Below are 19,020 nucleotides of genomic sequence, written 5' to 3'. Positions count from 1 at the left end.
TCTTCTCCCCTGGCAGAAGCAGCCCCGAGAGCAGCTGGGGAGCCCAACCGAGGAAGTCTGAGCCTGTTTTCTAGGAAGAAACATCCTGCACCGCTCCCGTTTCAAGCCTGGTGGGCAGAGATCCAAGGGATCTCGAAAAGGAGATGGCTCGTACAACTGAAGTGAATCAGACCAGAGCACAGGACTGGTTTCCAGAATTTGGCTTTACTTCGCAGTACAGAAATCATTTGGAGCCTTCAGGAGACACGAGAAGCACAGGCTCTGTCATATCGATACCGCAGCGCTTGTTTGGTCCATCCGAGAAGCCACCAGGGTACAGAAAAATACTTCCACATCTTGCCTGCTCTGTAATTTGTTCTCTCAATTTTATTAAGATTAAAACACAAAGGAGCCTTAGGCACAGCTGTGTCCCAACCGATGTAAACAGTTTTAGAAGCTTAAGTGGAGGTTAAGTTCTGTGCCCAGAACTAAGCCAACATTTGCTGCTACAATAGATGTGGGCTTTGTCCATAATACAACTTGCCACAGAGTTAGATTGATGGGAAGAGATTTTAGGGATGCTGTCCACAATAATGGAGTGCTCAGTTTCTATTTTCCTTGATATCAGGTTTGAGTGACAACCGTCACATCTACTAGCTCACCAGAAGCACATAATTGTGAAGGACGTTTACAAATGATTAAAAAGACAAGGTAAGACACAGCTGTCAATGAGTTATTTCAAATCTGCACCAACATCTACGTCTGCAAAAAAAAAAAAAAAAAAAAAAAGGTTCAGTCTGCCTTTCGCTTACGAGGTTAGTCGTTAAATCAGTCAGTAATTTGCCAGATTCTGGACAGCAGCCCTACTAGAATGAAATAATTAACACATGATATCCAAAAGGGGAACATTACCAGTGCAGTACTCTTCAATCTCTCAGAGATGGGATTACAAAAGCAGGCCTTACAATATTGAATTTCATACAGTGTTCATTAAGTTCCTTATATATTCATATTAGCCGATTTAAATTTCTCCTAATTAGAGATTCTCATTACTGCTGCTCCTCCTCCCCATAGATATCATTTTTCTTGCGTTTCATCTCTTCGAAGTCAAACTCTGATCCCATCATCCTCTTATAAATATCTTTGATGTCATCGCACGTCGTCTCAAAGTGAGTGGTGGCATCATAGGTGCGAGAAATGAAGATCTGGAAAGAGAAGCAGCGGTTTAGCGTCGAGCCCCCTCTCCCTCACCACCTCAAACGCGAGCTCGACACTTACTAACCTGGCTTTCGGTTCCCAAGTCGGTCGGTGCGAACAGGTCACTGATGCTAACGAACCTGGAAAGGAGAAAACAACAAAAAAAAAAAAAGCTTCAGAATGGTTTTAGAGCATCAGTACGGGCGCAAGAACGGCTGAATTTAAGGGCATCGCTCTGCCCAGTGCGTAAGCGGTCAAGGCGCAGAGGAAATTCAGAGTTTCAACACCTCCATCCAGGCAAACGGCCCTCAGCCCCCCTCCGCCTTCGTGCCTCAGGCCCAAGCACTCGCAGCGGAGAGCGGCGAGGTGAGAAGGAGGAGAGGGGGCTCGTCGAGGGCTTACTTCTGCTCAATGGGCTCCAAGAGGTCCAAGGCCGGCTTGATTTCCTTCTCTGGGTCCGCGGTTTCCACGGTGGTGCTGGCAATGGCAATGTACTTCCCCTGCGCTGCCACGTTGTGCGCAGAGGAGATCATGCAGACGTAGATATCTGGGGAAGCACGTCACAGCGGCGGGTCAGCGTGGGCCAGGCAAGCCGGCGACCTGGGTCAGGGCTGGTCCCAAAAGCCTCCTCTAGCTTACACGCACGCCTCTTCCTGCTCCCCTCACGCTTCCAACCTGATCGTCTCATTTAAGACCACACTAGAACGCGTTTCGTCTTTGCCCTGCAGTCCTACACGCCTGCAGCCTCCTGGCTGAGGGCCCTGGACAGGAGCAACTCTGTGAGCCCTCCAAAACTCAATTCCCTGTGGCCGTGATGGCTCCTGAAAGCCAGTGGGGTCCCCAGCACCAGCCCACCCCTCCGTTCAAGGGCAAGGAAGCGTTTCCCCTCCTGCACGCAGTCCTCATCCCCTCCCAGAGCACCCCCCGCCGTGCTCCTCACCCACTCCTCCCAGGCTGGGGCACTTCCCTCAGCGGGCTCCTCACGCGACTTTCCAGCCACAAGCACCCCAGCTCCTCCCACCGCCCTCACCGCTGCCCTCAACTGAAGCACAACCTCGCTGGGGCCTAAAGGATTTCTGGACGAGAAGTCTGCCGTAGGAATGGCACTAAATGCCATTTTCCCCGTTTGATTCACATCTCGCCGCGCCATGGATTTGGTGCAAGGCCATTTAACAACCCCTTCTGCCTCAAGCCGAGCGCGAAGAGAACCCGCGCGTGCCCCCGCAGCCCCTGCTCTCTACACACCTGATTTTCGGTTGACCTGATTCTGTGGAATGATGATCTGGCACGAGTTGGCATCATTTGTATTCTTGATCGGGTGGCTCAAGATGCAGATTACCCGAATCACTTGGCCGACCTTCGTTACGCGGTCCGAGACGTAGCTGGGGTCACAGATGAGCTGTTTGCAGCGAGCGACCTGCAGAGACAGATGGACCTCGAATGACCACCGCGGAGCGCCAGAGGTGAGGAACCAGGCAATTTGGGGAAAAAAAAGAGCAGTTTGAAGCGGCTGTTCCTGCACCAGGTTCTTATTTCACCGCCAACAGCATGCTTCAACTTGGGCAATCCAAATCTCAGCGCGTTGCTCTGAGATGACGCAGAGCTGCGTCGTCGATCGCATCTTCCCCTTGACGTTCAGCACACAGTTAAGCTCTGACTGCTACAGAGTCATCGAACACTCCAGTCCTTCCAGTCTAGGACCATAACTTGCTGTGCCCAGGGCTGAACCAAAAAGAATTGACCGGTTCGCCTCAGAATTCGTTTTTACAGTAATAATTCAGTATTTGACCAATTTGAAGCCTCCAGAAAGCCTGCACTCGGGCACATCAGTCTATAGCATGGATTATCACCTCCACTGCTAGCCAGGACGCGTCATCCCCTACCCAGAAGGGACACGTTACCCTACAGCCAGCGCTAAACTGTCCCGCGAAGCTCCCGCTCCAGCTGGGAGCACATTTATAGCTTCCAAGCAGCACTCTCGCTAGTTTGCTATTGCCAGGTTGAGAAGAAGCTGCAGAAAGGCTGGGTGCCAGCTCTCTGAGCAGCAAATACTTAATGTCAAGGGCAGAGCTGGTTCCATACCCGGGTTAGACACAAGCGAGCAGCTCCGCTCCAGCGTAGCCAGCCTGATTTTTTCAGAAGACAACTTTGCCACTCCATGAGGACTTCAACTCCTGGAGTAGCACTATTGTACCGTACTCCTCACCGTGAGCTGGCACGAGGAAACACAGCACCAGCCAAGCGCTTTTGGTCCTAGGGCTTTGATAAGGAGTTTTCTATTGCGTATGTTCGTCTTGGTGACCAACAGCCTCAATTTGAAGAGGCAAGCTGCAGGGTGGGGAGTAAGGAAAGAATCGGAAGGTACCGTACCTCCCCTTCAGACTTCACACCAACCACTTTGCCATTTTCTATCACGATCTCTTCAATGGGCTTGTTCAGCATGTAGGTGCCTCCGTATATAGCGCTTAGCCTGCAAGAGTAAAGCCGCTTCAGCACGTTCCACGGGTGCACGTTTGGTTTTTAACAGCCCTTCCAACCCCTTGTTTCTGTTCCACTTGGACAAACCACACACGAGCCTTAAACCTCTTCAAAATACGCTGCTTAAACCTCTAGGCAGCAGATGTTGTCTGCTGTTCTTTCTGCAAGGCATCAGCTGGTATTCGAAGCAAATTATAGCTGAAATTACCTCCAGCTAGAAAGAATCTGCTTGGTGCAACCCAAACAGTCCTACAGAGCTGCAGGCTCCACCAGGTAGGACAAATCCGACTTCTTTGACAGACAACATGCTGCAAACAGTATCTCTGAGCAAACCCAGAACTACCACCACTAACAGGAATCGCAGTAAACAAGCCCAGAAAGAAGCAATCTCACGTGGAGGAATGGCTTCTCAATTAAAACAGCGAGAAAACCATTAACCACCACAGTGGTTTTACGCGGCGTCACGTTCTGGAAGCCTGAGCACGGACTCCCCACATCAGATCCCTCACCAGGTACCACAGCAGGACTGAGAAAACACTAGAGCCCAAAACCAAGTTCTCACCTTGCAAATCCCTGGGGCAGCTCTCCAAGGCCATAGAGGGGATAAAGGTACGGGCTTTTACCGTATCTAGCCAGCGACTCGCTGTACAGCTTAATCCTGTTGATTGTTTCTTGGCATGGTTGATCTAGATAGCTGGAGAGGGCAGTTAGATGATTTGCAACATCATAAACTAAGACTTAGAGCAGAATACACTCAGAGAGCAAAATGTTTACTTCCCGTGAAGTTTCCTTCCCCACCCTCCAGCTGCTCCTGGCAAGTATTTCCCCAGAAGTTTTTTGGAAGCACTTAAGTGTCACAAGGGGGTTTAATTCAGGAAAGAGATTCTTCGTTAACCCCAGGAACCCACAAACTTTAAATACTCCATCAGCAGGACCCAGTATTTGAAGATTGACGCAGCACTCGGGAGCAGAAACACTTTCCAAGACATCCTACCCTCAATTTGCAGGGCCTGTGCTGTAAACACCCAGCACCCCAGCCAGTTTTGGGGGAGCAACTGAACCCACACTTACTCGTCAGTCCTGTAGAGCGCGAGGGCATGGCCCGTGAAGTCTATAACATCTTGCCCCAGGTCAAACTTCTTATACACGTCGCGCATGGTGGTCTTCTTGGGATCAACGCCTTCGAAAGTCCGGGGGTCGTTCTCATCAAAGTTGGCAACGTACACTAGGAATTTCCTGAACCGGCGTTTCTCAAACAAGCCCATTAAGCCTAAAAACAAGGTATTTTGTCAAGAACTCCCACAGCTACTAAACGGCTTTTCCATTGCCACAGAGTATCGGAAGCGAGTAAGAACTGCGGAGCGCTTCAAACATCACTCAATAAGGCGGAGTTGGGCCTTGAGGGCTAACCAAGGCGCTCTGTTCAAGCAGGAGACACGCAAACATCTGCCAAGGCGGCCTGCGCCAGCAGCTGTCCTGGCGTACTGGATCTCAAGAGGTGGTACGGCCAACTTTTTTTCAAGACGTGGCTTCCACACGCTACTCCCAGCTGGGGGAGAGCTCAGAAAGCAGTTTCCACTTGGTCCGGTGTAAAGCCCAACCTCAGCTTCCCTAAGCAGAGACCTGTGTTTAGCATCTACGACACTTACGATCAAAGCAAGCGGTGCTGGGCTCTCATGCAGCCTCACCAAGGAACTAGCAAAGTGCTGCGAGGGTCAAAACTTCAAACACGAGATTGGACAAGGCACCGTTTAGGCATTTTAATTTTCTACAAATTAGAGAAGCAAGACCAGACTTGCTGGAACACAAAGGCAGAGACAGCACCTCCTACTTCGGCCAGTACGAATCTCTTAAGAGACTCCTTACAAGACAACAACGCAGCCAAAATTGAAGGCACAACCGGTTACTTCACAGCAAACAGGAATATCTGCCGTGAGGAAGGCTCCAACATACAGACAAGCTACGTACCGGGAGCCTTATGTGCAGGAGTCACTTTATCACGAGATTTTTCAGAGATGCTACTACATACATCCTGCATCTGAAGCTAACGGACTTCCCTCTGCCAGCTCCTAATGTATTTCACTGCACTACTATGAATGCTGTAGTTTTATCTGAAGAGTGAAATTTAAGTAGACAACACTTAAGATTTAAGCTAGGTGCCACGTAACAGAATTAGTCATTCCAATTTGTCTGCTGACAAATGCAACATTTTTCACGCACGCACGTGATTCCGTCCAACAAGGACCCAACATTAAATATTTATGGCAGAGCTGGGAGCGTAAGCCCCAAACGTAACCTCTTGATGAAGTAAAATACTGTCAAATTCTCACCAGATGAGCCACAGAACAGGCAGCTTGACCGGCTCCATTTGAAAGCTCCAAGCAAACAGTAACTCAAGGCTCAGGAAGCCCAAGACTCACACTGCAAGTGGTGTTTGAAGTCAAACGAGATGCGAAAGAATCCTACGCTAAGCACAGCTTGTTACTGAGATGGTGTCTACACACAGCACCACGTGAGGAGGGTCAAGATTTCCTTTTCTACATGAGCACAGAATATCCCGAGATGTGGGTGGCAGAGACTTGTCTTGCCTTTGTTTGAAAATGGCAGCCTCGGGAAGAAACAAAGCAAGGTGCGACTACTCACTGGATGCCAAGGCTTCTGCCTCAGTGGAAGGAACTTTGTAGATCTTTCCTCCCTTGTAGACGAAGCTCCCCTCGATCACCTTGAAGTCTAAGTAGCGAGTGACTTCTGTGTAGAGCAGCATCTTTACCAACTGACCTGGAAAGGAGGTTTGGCACAAGTCAACCAGCTGGTCTGCAGCCAGACGCCAAGAGGGAGACAGTGCTTCTCACAAGGCAGACAGTTCTTCCAACACAGCAAACCCTTCAACTGCCTCGCTACGTTCAACCCACACAGCTCTTACACCTTTGTGTAACAGACGGGGTGTGGCAGATACTCACTAGTGCAATTATTAGGCAGTTTTAAGGCTTTCTTACAGGCAATTAACAGCTTCCATCAGTCCTCTGAGTAAAAGCCATCCTGCAGCACATTAATCCGCTGCAGAACACTGCTGCCTTTTGCTCTTTGTACTTCATTCACACTCAACATGACAAACAAGGTCACATCTTTGAACCACAGCAGCTCCTCATCCTCACTATTCAGACCTAACACAGCCTGCAGTTTAGTTGTCCAGCTAACTTACAACAGATTAGCCCCAGCTTGTGAGCAGCTAATGCCAACATATGCCCACCTACCTGTCCCCACCCGCTGTCACATCCCCAGAGGGATGCTGTCCCTTAGAAATCCACAACGGAACTCCTGTGCAAGCTGAGAGTAAGCTGAGAGTAAGCTGAGACCAGAGTAACCAAACTTTGACTGGAATCAGATCAAATCTTCCACTTCACTAGTCTTGAGCATGACTGGCACTACACAATGTATTTATCCCCTCACGCTTCAGGGACAAGGGATTCCAGCAGCAAGTGGATGGTATTTGGCAAAGGGAGTTGCCCCTGAACTTGCACTGATAACCACTTCACCGACAGTAGATTTGGTCTAGAGGACCTGTCCCAGTATTAGAACACACCGATTAAAGAACGAGGATTTGTAGCATCAGTAAGGGATGACAGAGTCTGCAAACCATTAAATAGGAACAAAGGGAATTAACAGTCACCAGGCAATCAACCGTTTCTTCCTAAGCCACAGAAGACTAACAACGCACAAATTCGTGGCATTAACTCTGACTAGGAATGCAAACATTAAGAGAGGATGTTGGAAAACGGACGTTCAAACCTTCCGGATGTGCCATTGCTGCACACTCCAAGCTGGAGCCATCTTCCGAGTTTGAAAGGTCCACAGCCAAAACAAGTCACAGAGCAGAAGCTGCGGTGCTTCTGGCACAAACGCACGCGGATCAGCTCGAGCGAGCTTTCCGCAGCTGTTTGGTTAATGCTTCAACAAGTTCACAAAGAGCTAGCTGAAGGGCTGTTTGTTTGATTACAGCACTGAACGCTAACCCTGGCTAAGCTTACGGGGCAGATTCGGGAGCTCAATATTGCTTACCGTTAGCCATAAGGAATTTTGGAATTAGGTCCACGTTCCAGTCTCTTCCTCGCCCCATAGATTCTGGTGGAGTTCCTGGTAGATTAAACCTTTTGTAGAGCTTCGGAGAGAATACAAAACTTATTATAGCAGGGAGGAAATATCTATGGGTATAATTTCTCCCACACATGTACACACTTTCCACCCCCACATCTCCCCAGCTGAACATAAGCTCTTCACAGCTAGCTTTTGGCCAGCGTTTTAACTTGAATTTGATTTTTTGATGCAATACACAAAGCACATCCAGTAAATTCTTACAGTAAGAATGGGGCAGCATTATTCTGCTCATCCAGTCCTTCTTCTACCAAGGCTAAAAGCTGGGGAATTTACAACCTGCTGAACCGAAATACCGTTTAGCATAGCTAAAGGTAATCTGATCAAAACCCCCGCTTCAGGAGAGGGCAGGCTCCTCCATATACTTAAATCATATTCTCCAATATAAATATTTAACCCAATTAAGCAGCAAGGAGAGCAGTGATTTCCTGACATCTGATTAATCAGCCACACTAACAGCTTTAGGGGCTACGTGATCACAGGATGCAAGCAGTAACCAAATGAGATGGCAGTTCTAGCTGGAAGTGCTCGCAGACCAAGGACCAAGCGTAGCATCAAGGCACAGAGCGCGCACAGCGTTTGTTAGGCCGACATTCGCCGGCCCGAAGAGTTTTAAGATCTAGCTGTGGGGCGTTATACCTCTCAACGATCGTTTCAAGTGCTGTGTGCTTGAATCTCAGCTGGGAACTACAGAAAACAAGCGCTATCTGCCAAGTGTAAACATACATACTGGTTGCTCCCCCACTATTATCTGGTGTGGAAGTGCCATAAAACATTCCTACTCAAAGGAAACCTAAAGAGTAATTACTTCAACTCCATCCCTAGGGTAACTGGAAATAAAGCCCCCTTTATGTGCCTGGGGAGGACACAATAGGCGGGTGTCAGCCTCCGTACTTACGTCCTCCAGGGGTGTAATGGATGCACTTTCCCCTCCGTAGTAAGAGTTACGATCCATGTGAAGGACTTTCTTTCCGTTCACTGACATGATCCCAGAGAGGATGCATTCCTACAGAGAGAGGAAACGAAAAGATGCAAGGGACTCCTCAGTCACATTTGAGCCTCCTTCCATTTTTACTACCGATGCTCTCTCAAAGAGCATGTTCAGACAGCCTGCTGCACGCCTAGATTTGAAGGTGCCCGCACAGTCCTTTGAAAACAAACACACCAGTTGCCTCACTCCAGAATTCAGACATGCATGCTGAAAGACTTCTACTTGAGACACATTAACCCCTTCCTAGGTTTGCTGTCTGCTCTGTGCGAGCCAACCAAGATGTTTTAACTTCACAACCACCAACTATCTGGGCTCCTCCGAGGATATTTCTGGGAAGTTCATGCATTTGGGCTAGATTAGGAAAATCTACGCTCCTAAACCACCAGCAATCAAATTAAGGATGTTCACAGAGAGGCAGCACCTTCATTTATGGGTGACACCAGGAACATAAAACCTTGCCTTAAAGGACTCCAGGTAGTCTCCTCAAAACCTCAGTCTTTGGTATCTGCCATGCTGGGACACAGAAGAGAGTCAACAGCTACTCTTAGAGGACAGAGGTAGCATAAAGAATAAATTAAGCCATTTGGGAGCTTTATCTCAGTAGACACTTTGCTATCCTTGCTCAGAGTAATCTCGGTGTTTTTAATCTCAGTGTGTATATAGCAGCAGATCAGCTGCTATGTCTGACTACAACAGCAAGAGGCTGAGACAAATCACAGAGGAACACAAGTTGTAGCCATGCAAGTCCTTAGCTTGCTCTGCAAGCTAAACCCCCATTAAAACACAACTTTGTAACTAACCCAGTCACCAACTTTAATATTCAGAAGCCAAAGAGCTTAACAAAAACTTGAATACTTGCATGCTTAGAACTGTTTATCGTGGGGGTTTTAGTGATCTTTCCTGCTCTGCCTCAACTCTCTCCAAAGGCAAAATTCTATCTGCAATTGAGTTCTCGTTCACCATCAAGATTACCTAATTTGTAGGTCCAGGCCACACGTCATGTTATCTTCCATTCAGCCTGTAAAACCCCACATCCAGCTGCTGAGAGATGCCACCACCGCACATCTGCTCACCTAGGAGCTGTTCATTCAAGAGAACCAGCAGCTTGGCCCTCCTGGCAGAGATCCTTGTCTCCACAAGATCCTTCGTGTTTACTCCACACGCAGCTCACCCCGCTCAGGACTCTCCTCGTGCGTCACTTCCCCCTGCTGCGGGGTGTAGGAGGCTCAGTTTAAACTACGTTATGGCGATGCCGGCTAATACTGGTATCAGTGCACTCAGCCAAACCACAGTTATAACACAAAAAGTCTCCCACTGTATATTGTTTACATGACTTGCAAATCCTAACTCCAGTAAATCCTCGGTGTAAAGGAAGCTTTTAAAGCCATCTTCGACTCCATCAAACAAAGACCAACCCACGGTGGTGAAGGCAGCTTGTAGCAGGAGGTATTTTGTTCCTCGCTGGCGTGAGGACTTGCTGTTCTTCTACTTCCAGGTGGCAACGGGCAAATCTTCTCTGCTGGGAGAGCAAGGCACTGCTGGCCAGCCTGTTACCCACCAGGATGCCGCAGTAATTGAGCCAAGGCCCCAAAGAGCAAAGCTAGAGCTGCCCTGCCCGATGCATGGCAAGAATGGGACACTCTGAGTTTGATCCCTGAAGCTGTGGGTGATTTCAAGGCTTCACGGTCATCCCGCGGATCATGAACGGAATTAGCTACAGTATTTCCCACAAAACCTCTCCGCGAGCTGTCAGCTGCTCCTTCCAGCACCATACCATCCTCCATAGACTCCAGATCCCTCACGCCCTCCAAAACCCCTCCACTTTTTCTGAACAGGCTGAAGCAAGCAGAGACCCTTACAGCAGACATGGCTGCACCAAACCCTGCGTTAAAACGCTACTCAAGAGCACCATGAGCCCTACAAGCCCGAGTGACTGCACAAGTGAAAGTACAGGCGGCTTTTATAGTGTCAGTTAAAATGTTAATGATTTACCACAGGCAACGTGGGACTATCACACCAAGTACATCACCACTAGCCAGCGTGATCTCGTCAGTTAAACCAAATTTCACAGAACTCTACACAAGGGCTCTGGTTTGACTCTTTGCTCTACCCTGTGGTTTTATTTCCCCTGGAACATCTTCCAAAATCCTGGCTCACCAACTCTGCCAGATGGTGGTACGGGACTGCCAGCGTCCACGCTGGAGCTGAGCCATCAGGAAGCCAACCAGGACTTCAAAACAAAATAAGTATCAACTGTAGGGATGAAGTTACAGTAAAAGCTGCAGAAGCTACATTCTTCGGTCCAGATGTCAGCTGATTTCTTTCCTCCCTTTAAGGAAACTTCAAAACATTTCTTGCTCTGTCTTCTCAGAACAGCTCACCCATCACTTCCCAGTGAGCGTGTATCCCTTCAACAGGTTGTCTGCCCAAATTGCCAGCATGTCGCTCAAGCAAATTTGGATACCAGAAGATAAGTGGTCTTCAGAGCCTTTTCAATCTTATTTCGTACCCATTAAACATCAATATGGGATTTGAGGTGAAGGTATTAGGATGCTATTTTATCCAAGGCTCATTTAACAGGTTTGTTATATCATCCAGGCTCTTGCAGAACCCTGAAGCGTTGAAATCTTGTGCAGGTCCTTCAATGTCACTTCCCTTTGCGGCCAATGAGGCAACGGCACAGTCATAAAATACACGAGATGCACAATAGATTTATCCTCCCAGCTCAGCAATTCCTTTCGACGGCTGTGCTGGCTGACCGCTGGCTATACTCATCCACTGGTGCGCTACTCTGCATCTAGGAACCACTTGATATGTCATTATGTCGTTTGGGTCAGGGAGCGAGGAAAACAAACAGCCTGTACCGATAAGGGAAGGGCTGGAGACAGTTTAGACTGCAAATAAAAAAGGGGAAGCGTCAGAGTTCAAATCTGTGGCTTTCTGACCATATTACAACCATCAACCCGGTGCAAACAGGTAAAACCGAGTAGCTGCTGACAGCAGAAAGGGCACCAAGACACAGCAAAGAAAGCTCCAGGTATCCAGCTGGGGTTGAACATAATCTTCGTGCAAATTGCAGTCACGCTGTGCTACTATAATCCACGGCTTCAGCCAGTTCAGGTTACGATGGGCTGCCGAGAGCTCGCATTGTGTTGCCGAATGAGTGACAGAGCAAGTCTTAAGCGATCGACGTCTGCAGCGCTGCTTGGCCGCTTCAAATGGCCAGAGAACACAGAACCAGAGAGCCTCACGCATCAGAAACGTAGAGACAGCACATTCGATACAAATCCATAATAAAAAAACCAGGAGTAAGGGGTAAGTCGGAGGTATCGGTGTTTCCATCCTTGCTTAAGGCCATCAGCTCCTCCATCGCTTGCACGAACTGGTCACAAATAGACCTTTTTGCAGGCAAAAGCCTTCAGGAATCGAGGGAAGCAAGTAGGTTTACGTGGATTTTCTCCAAGTAGGGCGGCAGTTCAGAAAGGCTCAGACAGACCGACAGAATCTTGAGCCAGTGTCGGTGCATCTAACAGCGCTGAGGAAGGATTCTGTGCAAAACATTTAGCAAAATCCCTTCGTCTTCAGGAATGGGTTCTGGCACAGCAAGAGCCCTTTCTTAGAAAGACAGGGCTGTGCCGTGGTGAGCAAGAAATTACGCACAGCTCGTTACCATCACCCAGGCTATTCCACCTCTTAACGTACGCTGGCTACGTCTACCGTGCTGGACTCCACTAAGCAAGACTCAAAGCTCTGCTTAGCCATACAAATTGCAAAAGCAATTATTCATTGCACTTGAGAAATCCCCTCAGTTACCGGTGATGATGCAAGGGACAGTGACACCCCACTTGGTCCTCGCGGTCACTCTGAGGTTCTTTATTTAAGCTCTTTAAGCCACGAGGCCTGTGCCTACACGATTAAATATATCTTGAACCAAAGAGTTTGGCTACCCTACTCCTATAGAAAGTGAATCTGTATCTTTGCGATGGATTTATATAGCTTTAACGTGGTGAGGCAGCTGGCAGGTAAGAAGCTTAGTTCAGCGCTCCGGTGCCTGCAACGAGTGAAAACCTAGCAGGAAGGCATTGTTCACGTACTGGGGCTAAACAAGATAGTTTAATTACACCCAACGTTCATGTCAAATAACCCACGTTGTCTGGAGCACAGAAAGCAGGTAACACTTGTCAGAGGGCACAAATCCCACTCCCGAACGCCCCGATGAGCGAGTACTGAGCCCTTTCCAGACCAGAGGTGTAAATTAAGGCGAAGTGAAAAGACAAGTCTGAAAATAAAAGCACTAGGTGTTCACCAAGCCTGCCGATTACCGCACCAGTTTAAAAACGGGTTTGTGCAGTAGTTCTGGAGAAAGATGCTGCCTAATCTGCAATGCACGATGCACACGGCCTAAGTCAAGGATCTTAAAGCTGTTAAGACTTGAGCAACTTGGAGAAGCCGTTCCCACCAGCACCTCCACAATACAGGAGCTGGACGATCTACCAGGTCTCGTGCCAGGGCAGCCAGACCCACCTGTAGTTAGTACATACGACCTGATGCTTCACCACCGCTCAAGGCACAGAGGGATTGGGAGGAACAAGGCGCTCTTGTACGAGCACTGCGAAGTTAATTACACCTCGTCTAAGTTTGAGGCTGTCGTATCAGCAGTAATTCAGGATTAAAAACACGCTGGGATTATTTTTCCCCATACTGCTAAGACATATCTTTACAAGCTTGGCACTGCAGTGGGGTCTCCAATTAGCATACAGAAGGGAAAAGCAGAAATATTTTGAGTGCCAGTAATCCCAGTCCTAAAGCTGCCTGAGCTCTTCATTACTGGTTGAAGAGATTAGCACCTGAAATACTCATATTGGGCTTTCAGATCCACCAAAAGGGGAATTTATGCAAGCATTCTCGTGCACCTACATAGCGATGGTCCTGCAGACCCAACCAGGATGGCCACTGCAACAGATGTACTTGTGGCTCTGTTACGAAGGCTCTGACAATTTATTTTTTTCCTCTTTAAACCAACAACTGAACTTTCACTTTGGAAAGAGAAAGAAAAAACCCTCCAGATCAGTAGCCGCTCGCATCCTCTCCCAGATGGTCTGGATTACAGCTATTTTACGGGCTTTGTACAAGTCCTAGTGATGGACGCTGGAACAAGTCGACTGATAAGTCTCATGGGACAAGATGCAAGATGGGCACAGCCCAATAGGCAGCCCTCAGGGGCGCAGCTAGAAACTCAAGTATCTAGAAAACAGGACCCCCGTTTAATCTCATTTTGCTCAGGCAGCATCAAGATTGGTACCTGAGGTGCAAGTCAGGCTTTTCAGCAGAGGAGACACAAACAGCCTGACGGGACTCGAAGACTACAGTCCATTTCTGCAAGGGCTAGCTTTAAGGAAAGAGTGGTTGAAAATATCATCTGAAGTTTCTCGACAGTTCAAGGCTCTTTGGAAAAGGAAAGAAACTGAATGTGTTTACGCAGAGCATTTTCCAGTTCCTTTTCCTCAGGAAGCCTGACTCTGCCAGCACTGGTACCAGACCAAAGTTGGAGAAGCAATCTTTGAGCTTCCAGTTTGATGCTTCATCTGACTGCAGAAAGAATCCTGTAGCCCAGCCTGAACCAGGCTCTGCTCCGACACTACTCTCCAGCCACAACGGTTGAGCCAACACCGTGCATTTTAGGATCAGGAACACCCTGGCTGCACCAGGGCCTCTGGTTTCCATTCACTTGCTTTTCCACACAAGCTGCTCAAGTTGAGATGAAGTCCATCCTGCTCTAATTGGTATTTCAGACGTGAAGCCTGCACATCAGAAGCAAAATAAGCGCTCCTGCATGCTCTCAGACTCTGGAGTTTGGTCAGCACACCTTAAAATACAGCCATAATTTATTCCTTTTAACTCAACTGCTGATCATTAGCATTAGCTTGTCTTAAAAGTGATTTCACAAGAGGCCTTTTGTCAAATTTACATTGGCATTTGTCAGTTTGAGATTAAGCACGGTGCTTACCAACCTGATACCACAGCTCACTCTAAAGCATAAATTAACATTTTAATTGCACTCAGATCTATTGGAGGCCCCTTCCCTAGAAGCTCATTATATTTCACCTCCCCATAAGTCTGCTTCCCTGCTTTGGTGAGCCAGAGACAGGGTTTGGGACAGACTGCAGCTTTCCCTATCAAAGGGAAGAAGCTTTTGCCTCATAAGTCATTCCTTTAGAGAAAGGAATGAAAGCAACCAGGAAAGTTGAGTTTACCCTACGGCAGCAGCTGGGAAAACGCTCCCACACTCCGCACATTTTCCTTGTGCCACATCCTGATTTTGTTACCCTTATTCCCATACTCAAAACAGGGGGATAATAAAACAAATCTGCCTTAAGCAGCTGTGCCCCAGTCCTATGTCAGCAGACATGATGCTTTCACCACTGTGGCGGCCCCCAGCAATCACAGTGCCAAAGCCACAGTAGGAAGCGCGTGTATTTCTATTTACAATTACCATCAACAGGGGAAGTGGGGGAAATCCCTCACGGCCAACCCCAAAGATATCTCTTTGTCTAGCCACCTCTCCCCGTTAACAGGAGGAAACGAATGCAGGAAAGGCTATTTAACAGCGAGGAAAACCTCCTCTCCACCATATTGGATTTTCTTCCCCCCCTTCTTCAAACAATGCCTCTTATTTGTAACCTGCAATCCGCCTTTCAGCCCCTACTAAACCTGCAACGGATAAGCTAGCGGTGACCCCAGGCATCTCCCCAGTTCAAAGGAAGGCAGGAACCAGAAGAAAGCCCCACCAGCAAACCTCAGGAGCAGCGACACTGCCATTTTTTTATTTATTTTTTTTTTTCCCTCAGCAGCCTGCAGCGCGGGCTGCATCCTCCACAATAGGACAAAGCCCCACCATGGCTCATCCTCCTCCCTCCGCCGCACCCCCAAGTGCCATCAGCTGTCAGCTTTCCTCAGGGATGACCGAAATGAAGCGACAACGCTAGAGAGGATTTTTTTTTCCCTTTTTTTTTTTTTTTTTTTGGAGGAGGAGGGGGAGAAATCAGACAAATTTGACAGGCGTGCAGGGCTCGCCCGCCTCCCCATCCCCCTCCTGCTGCAGTCAGGGCTGGATGGAGAGCCGAAGGCTGCAAAGGCGGAGCGGGGAGGAAGGGGGGGGATAACCAGGTCTGCCTCCACCCTAAGCTGGGCTCGGCTCCGGGGAGGGGGCACGGCTCCATGGACCTGCGGCCACCTCGGACTGGGGGGGGGGGGGGGGGGGTGTGGTGTGGGGTGTGTGTGTGTGAAGGGAAAAATAAAATAATAATAATAATTCAAAAAATTAATCAGGCAATAAATCCCCGTTAGCGTTTTATTGTCTGTCGTCCCCCCGCCCTCCCTCCGCTAAACAACTGCATTTCCTGGGGCCTCCCACAAGCAGCGCGGCGGACCGGGGGCCTCTCGGGAGCTGGGCCCGGCCCCATGGGGCGGCGGTGGCGGGGGGGGGGATCGGGGTCGGGGGGGGGGGGGGGAGATCCAAACATGAGGGGCTATGATAATCATATTAAAAAACCAGAACGCAGCTCGGGGGTCTAGTTAGGGGAAAAGGACCCAGGTGGGCAAGCGGGGGCGGGGAGGGGGTAGTGATGGGGGGGTGCTATCTTAGATGAGCAATGGGAGAAAGGACCCAGGTGTCTGGGGGGGGGGAGGGCGGGACCCAGTTACCTCAGGGTAATATTTGGGAGGGGAAGCAGGAACCCAGGCACCCAGCCGGGGTTGGGAGGGAACTACAGTGGTGAGGTGACAGATGAGGAAAAGGACCACAAGGTCTGAGCGGGTGTGCGTGGGGGGGTGATAATCAGGTGAGATATTGGGGAACAGACCCCGGCATCCGGGGGAGAGGGGCGGGAACCAGGACCCGGGTGCCCGAGGCTGGGGGGGGGGGGGGGGGGGGGGCACAGACCCCAGGTGTCCTACCGGGGGCTGGGGGGGGGATGCGATAATCAGGTGGTAAATGGGCAAAAGGACACCGTCACCCGGGGGAGCGGGGATCAGCACCCAGGGTGAATGATGGGGAGGGGGGAACCAGACACAGGCAGGACCCAGGTGCCGGAGGGGGTGGGGGGGGGAGTGGGGGGGCGGCGGGGCCCGGCAGGGCGGCGGCCGTCCGCAGCAGGCCCGAGGCCCAGGCGGGCGGCGGCAGCTCTTCCTCACCGTGAGGCCGGTGCCCAGCACGATCACGTCGTACTCCTCATTCATGGCGGCGCAGGGAAGGGATGAGCGGGGTGCGGGGGGGGAACGTCTCTCGGGTCTCTCTCCGCCGGCCGGGGCTGAGACGAGCCGGGCGCTGCGGGGCCGCGGGAGCGGGAGAAAATGGAGCCGCCGCCGCCGCCGTGAAGAGACCGCGCCGGGAGGGGGCGGAGGCGGTGCAGGTTCCTCCCCCTCCCGCTCGTGCTCCTGCCAATCACCACCCAACACCTCCCGCCATTGGCTCGACGCTTTGTCGCTAGGGGGCGGGTTCTGCGCCGTACCGACGGCGCTGCCACCGTGGTGGAGGCGCGGCGCGCATGCGCGACGCTGCGCCGGGCTCCCTCCTTCTTCTCCCCCCCCCCGCCCCCCCCCCCGCCCCTCCGGGTTTTGTGCAGCGCCGAGCACCGCCGGGGGGGGGGGGGGGGGGGGGGGGAACGACACACGTGTGTGCACGTGCTGCGTGTGCAAAGGGCGCGTGGGTGCCCGACGAGTGCGCGCACGCGTGCGTGCAAGGGTTGTGCAATAGGCACAGGCGAACGTAGGCAGGCGTTGGCAAATGGCCCTGCTGCGTGCTCCCCACCAAGGCCGGGGCGGCTTTGACGCTGTCGGCACCCTCGGGGTACCCCAGGGTGGCACTGGGTGCAGGGCAGAGCACCCACGGGTGCCCCACTGGGTACCCACACAGGTCCCAGGTATCCCCTAACGGAGCCGGTGCTTTTCCACCCCGTCCCAGGGAGCGCAGGGACGCGCTTTTAACGGCAGCCACTTCAATTATGGCAAAACCCGATGAGTACGTCAGGGTGTTTCTACTTCCCAAACGCAGGTTTCACTTCTCGCACGCGTCACCTCTCACATTTCCCTCTTTTTACCTCGAAACACGTGAAAAAAAGAGGTTTTGCTCTCATTCAGGATCACACACTCCGTGCAGCAAATCCCCACCCGCAGCAAAACCCCAGCGCAGCACTGATGCAAAGGAGACAGCACATTTTTAAGGAGATTTGGGCTTTTTTTTTTTTTTTCTCCCTTCATTTAAGAGTTTTTTTAAATCCTTGCCACTACCCAGTCTCCGCCACCCCCCCCTTTCCTTGAAGTGAGGTAGGAATTTCCCAGCTGCGTGCCCGTTTGAACACCCCATGAATCCGCATCCCGCGGAAGAGGAGCGAGCCAGGGAGGGAGCACGTAGGCAGCAGCCACGGCAAAGCTGCTTATGTGCCTCGGGGCCGGCAGCGTGGATTAGACACCCGCAGGGCTCAAGACATCTTAATTTGATCGTACAGCAGCGTCCCCCCCTATCTCCCAGGATGCACACGGCAGAGAAGTGCACCGGGGCAGAGAAGAACCGGGCGAAGCTCCGTCACGCAGCCGAAACCCCGCCGTGGTGGCTCAGATGGAGAGCAGAGCATCTTCTTTTAAATGGCTTGAATTTTGGAGGAGCAAAGCCTGGAGACATGAACGTGGCTGCACGGCCCCGGGGAAAGCGGAGTTGCCGGCCCCGAGGTGCCAGGGTGAAGGCTTCTTATGTAGGGCTGGGCTCTGCATCTTGCACCAAGCTCGTTCACAGCCAGGTAAGAAAAATAAAATCAAATCTTCATTTACAGAGCGTTGGTGAAGGCTCAGTGGTGTGGAGCACGTGGTGGGAGAGCACGCAAGGAGCAATGCCAGAAGCCAGACAGGCAGCGAGGTGGTGACAATATCTGCCCAGGAACTGGGACAAACCTTCTGCATAAGGCGACGCACAGAAACACCCATAAGCAGGCGGCAGCATCAGGCCCTTCAGGGACGCCTGTTTCTGGTGCCCAAGCAGCAGGCGCAGGTTTTCTACCTCCTCTCCAACATCCATGAGATGAGATCCATTGATCTGCACCAGCCACCACCACGAATCCCCGTCGGATGAGTCAAGCACGAGCAGCTTGGGATGGGACAGACTGTCTCATTGGCAGCCGCAGGTTGGCTTGGAGGACTGGAGCAACGTCCATATGGACGTACCCAACAGT

At 50.7% G+C, this 19,020-nt stretch overlaps 1 protein-coding gene across 1 annotated transcript; it reads right to left on the bottom strand.

Moving 5' to 3' along the window:
* Positions 1-185: 185 nt before the first annotated feature.
* GDI2 (GDP dissociation inhibitor 2) lies at positions 186-17,241 on the bottom strand. Its single transcript, XM_075755380.1, has 11 exons — positions 16,991-17,241; positions 8,705-8,812; positions 7,714-7,813; positions 6,298-6,432; positions 4,726-4,924; positions 4,217-4,348; positions 3,547-3,646; positions 2,422-2,593; positions 1,579-1,723; positions 1,262-1,316; positions 186-1,184 (listed from the first exon to the last, which is right to left on the bottom strand). Exons 1-11 carry the CDS (start codon positions 17,033-17,035, stop codon positions 1,029-1,031), a joined length of 1,347 nt encoding a protein of 448 aa, XP_075611495.1. The 5' UTR covers positions 17,036-17,241; the 3' UTR covers positions 186-1,028.
* Between the last annotated feature and the right edge of the window lie 1,779 nt (positions 17,242-19,020).

Source organism: Balearica regulorum, chromosome 1 (assembly GCF_011004875.1).
Source record: "Balearica regulorum gibbericeps isolate bBalReg1 chromosome 1, bBalReg1.pri, whole genome shotgun sequence".
NCBI lineage: Eukaryota > Metazoa > Chordata > Aves > Gruiformes > Gruidae > Balearica > Balearica regulorum.
The sequence above is the reverse complement of the archived record's forward strand: the minus strand, read 5'-3'. Positions and strand labels throughout refer to the sequence as shown.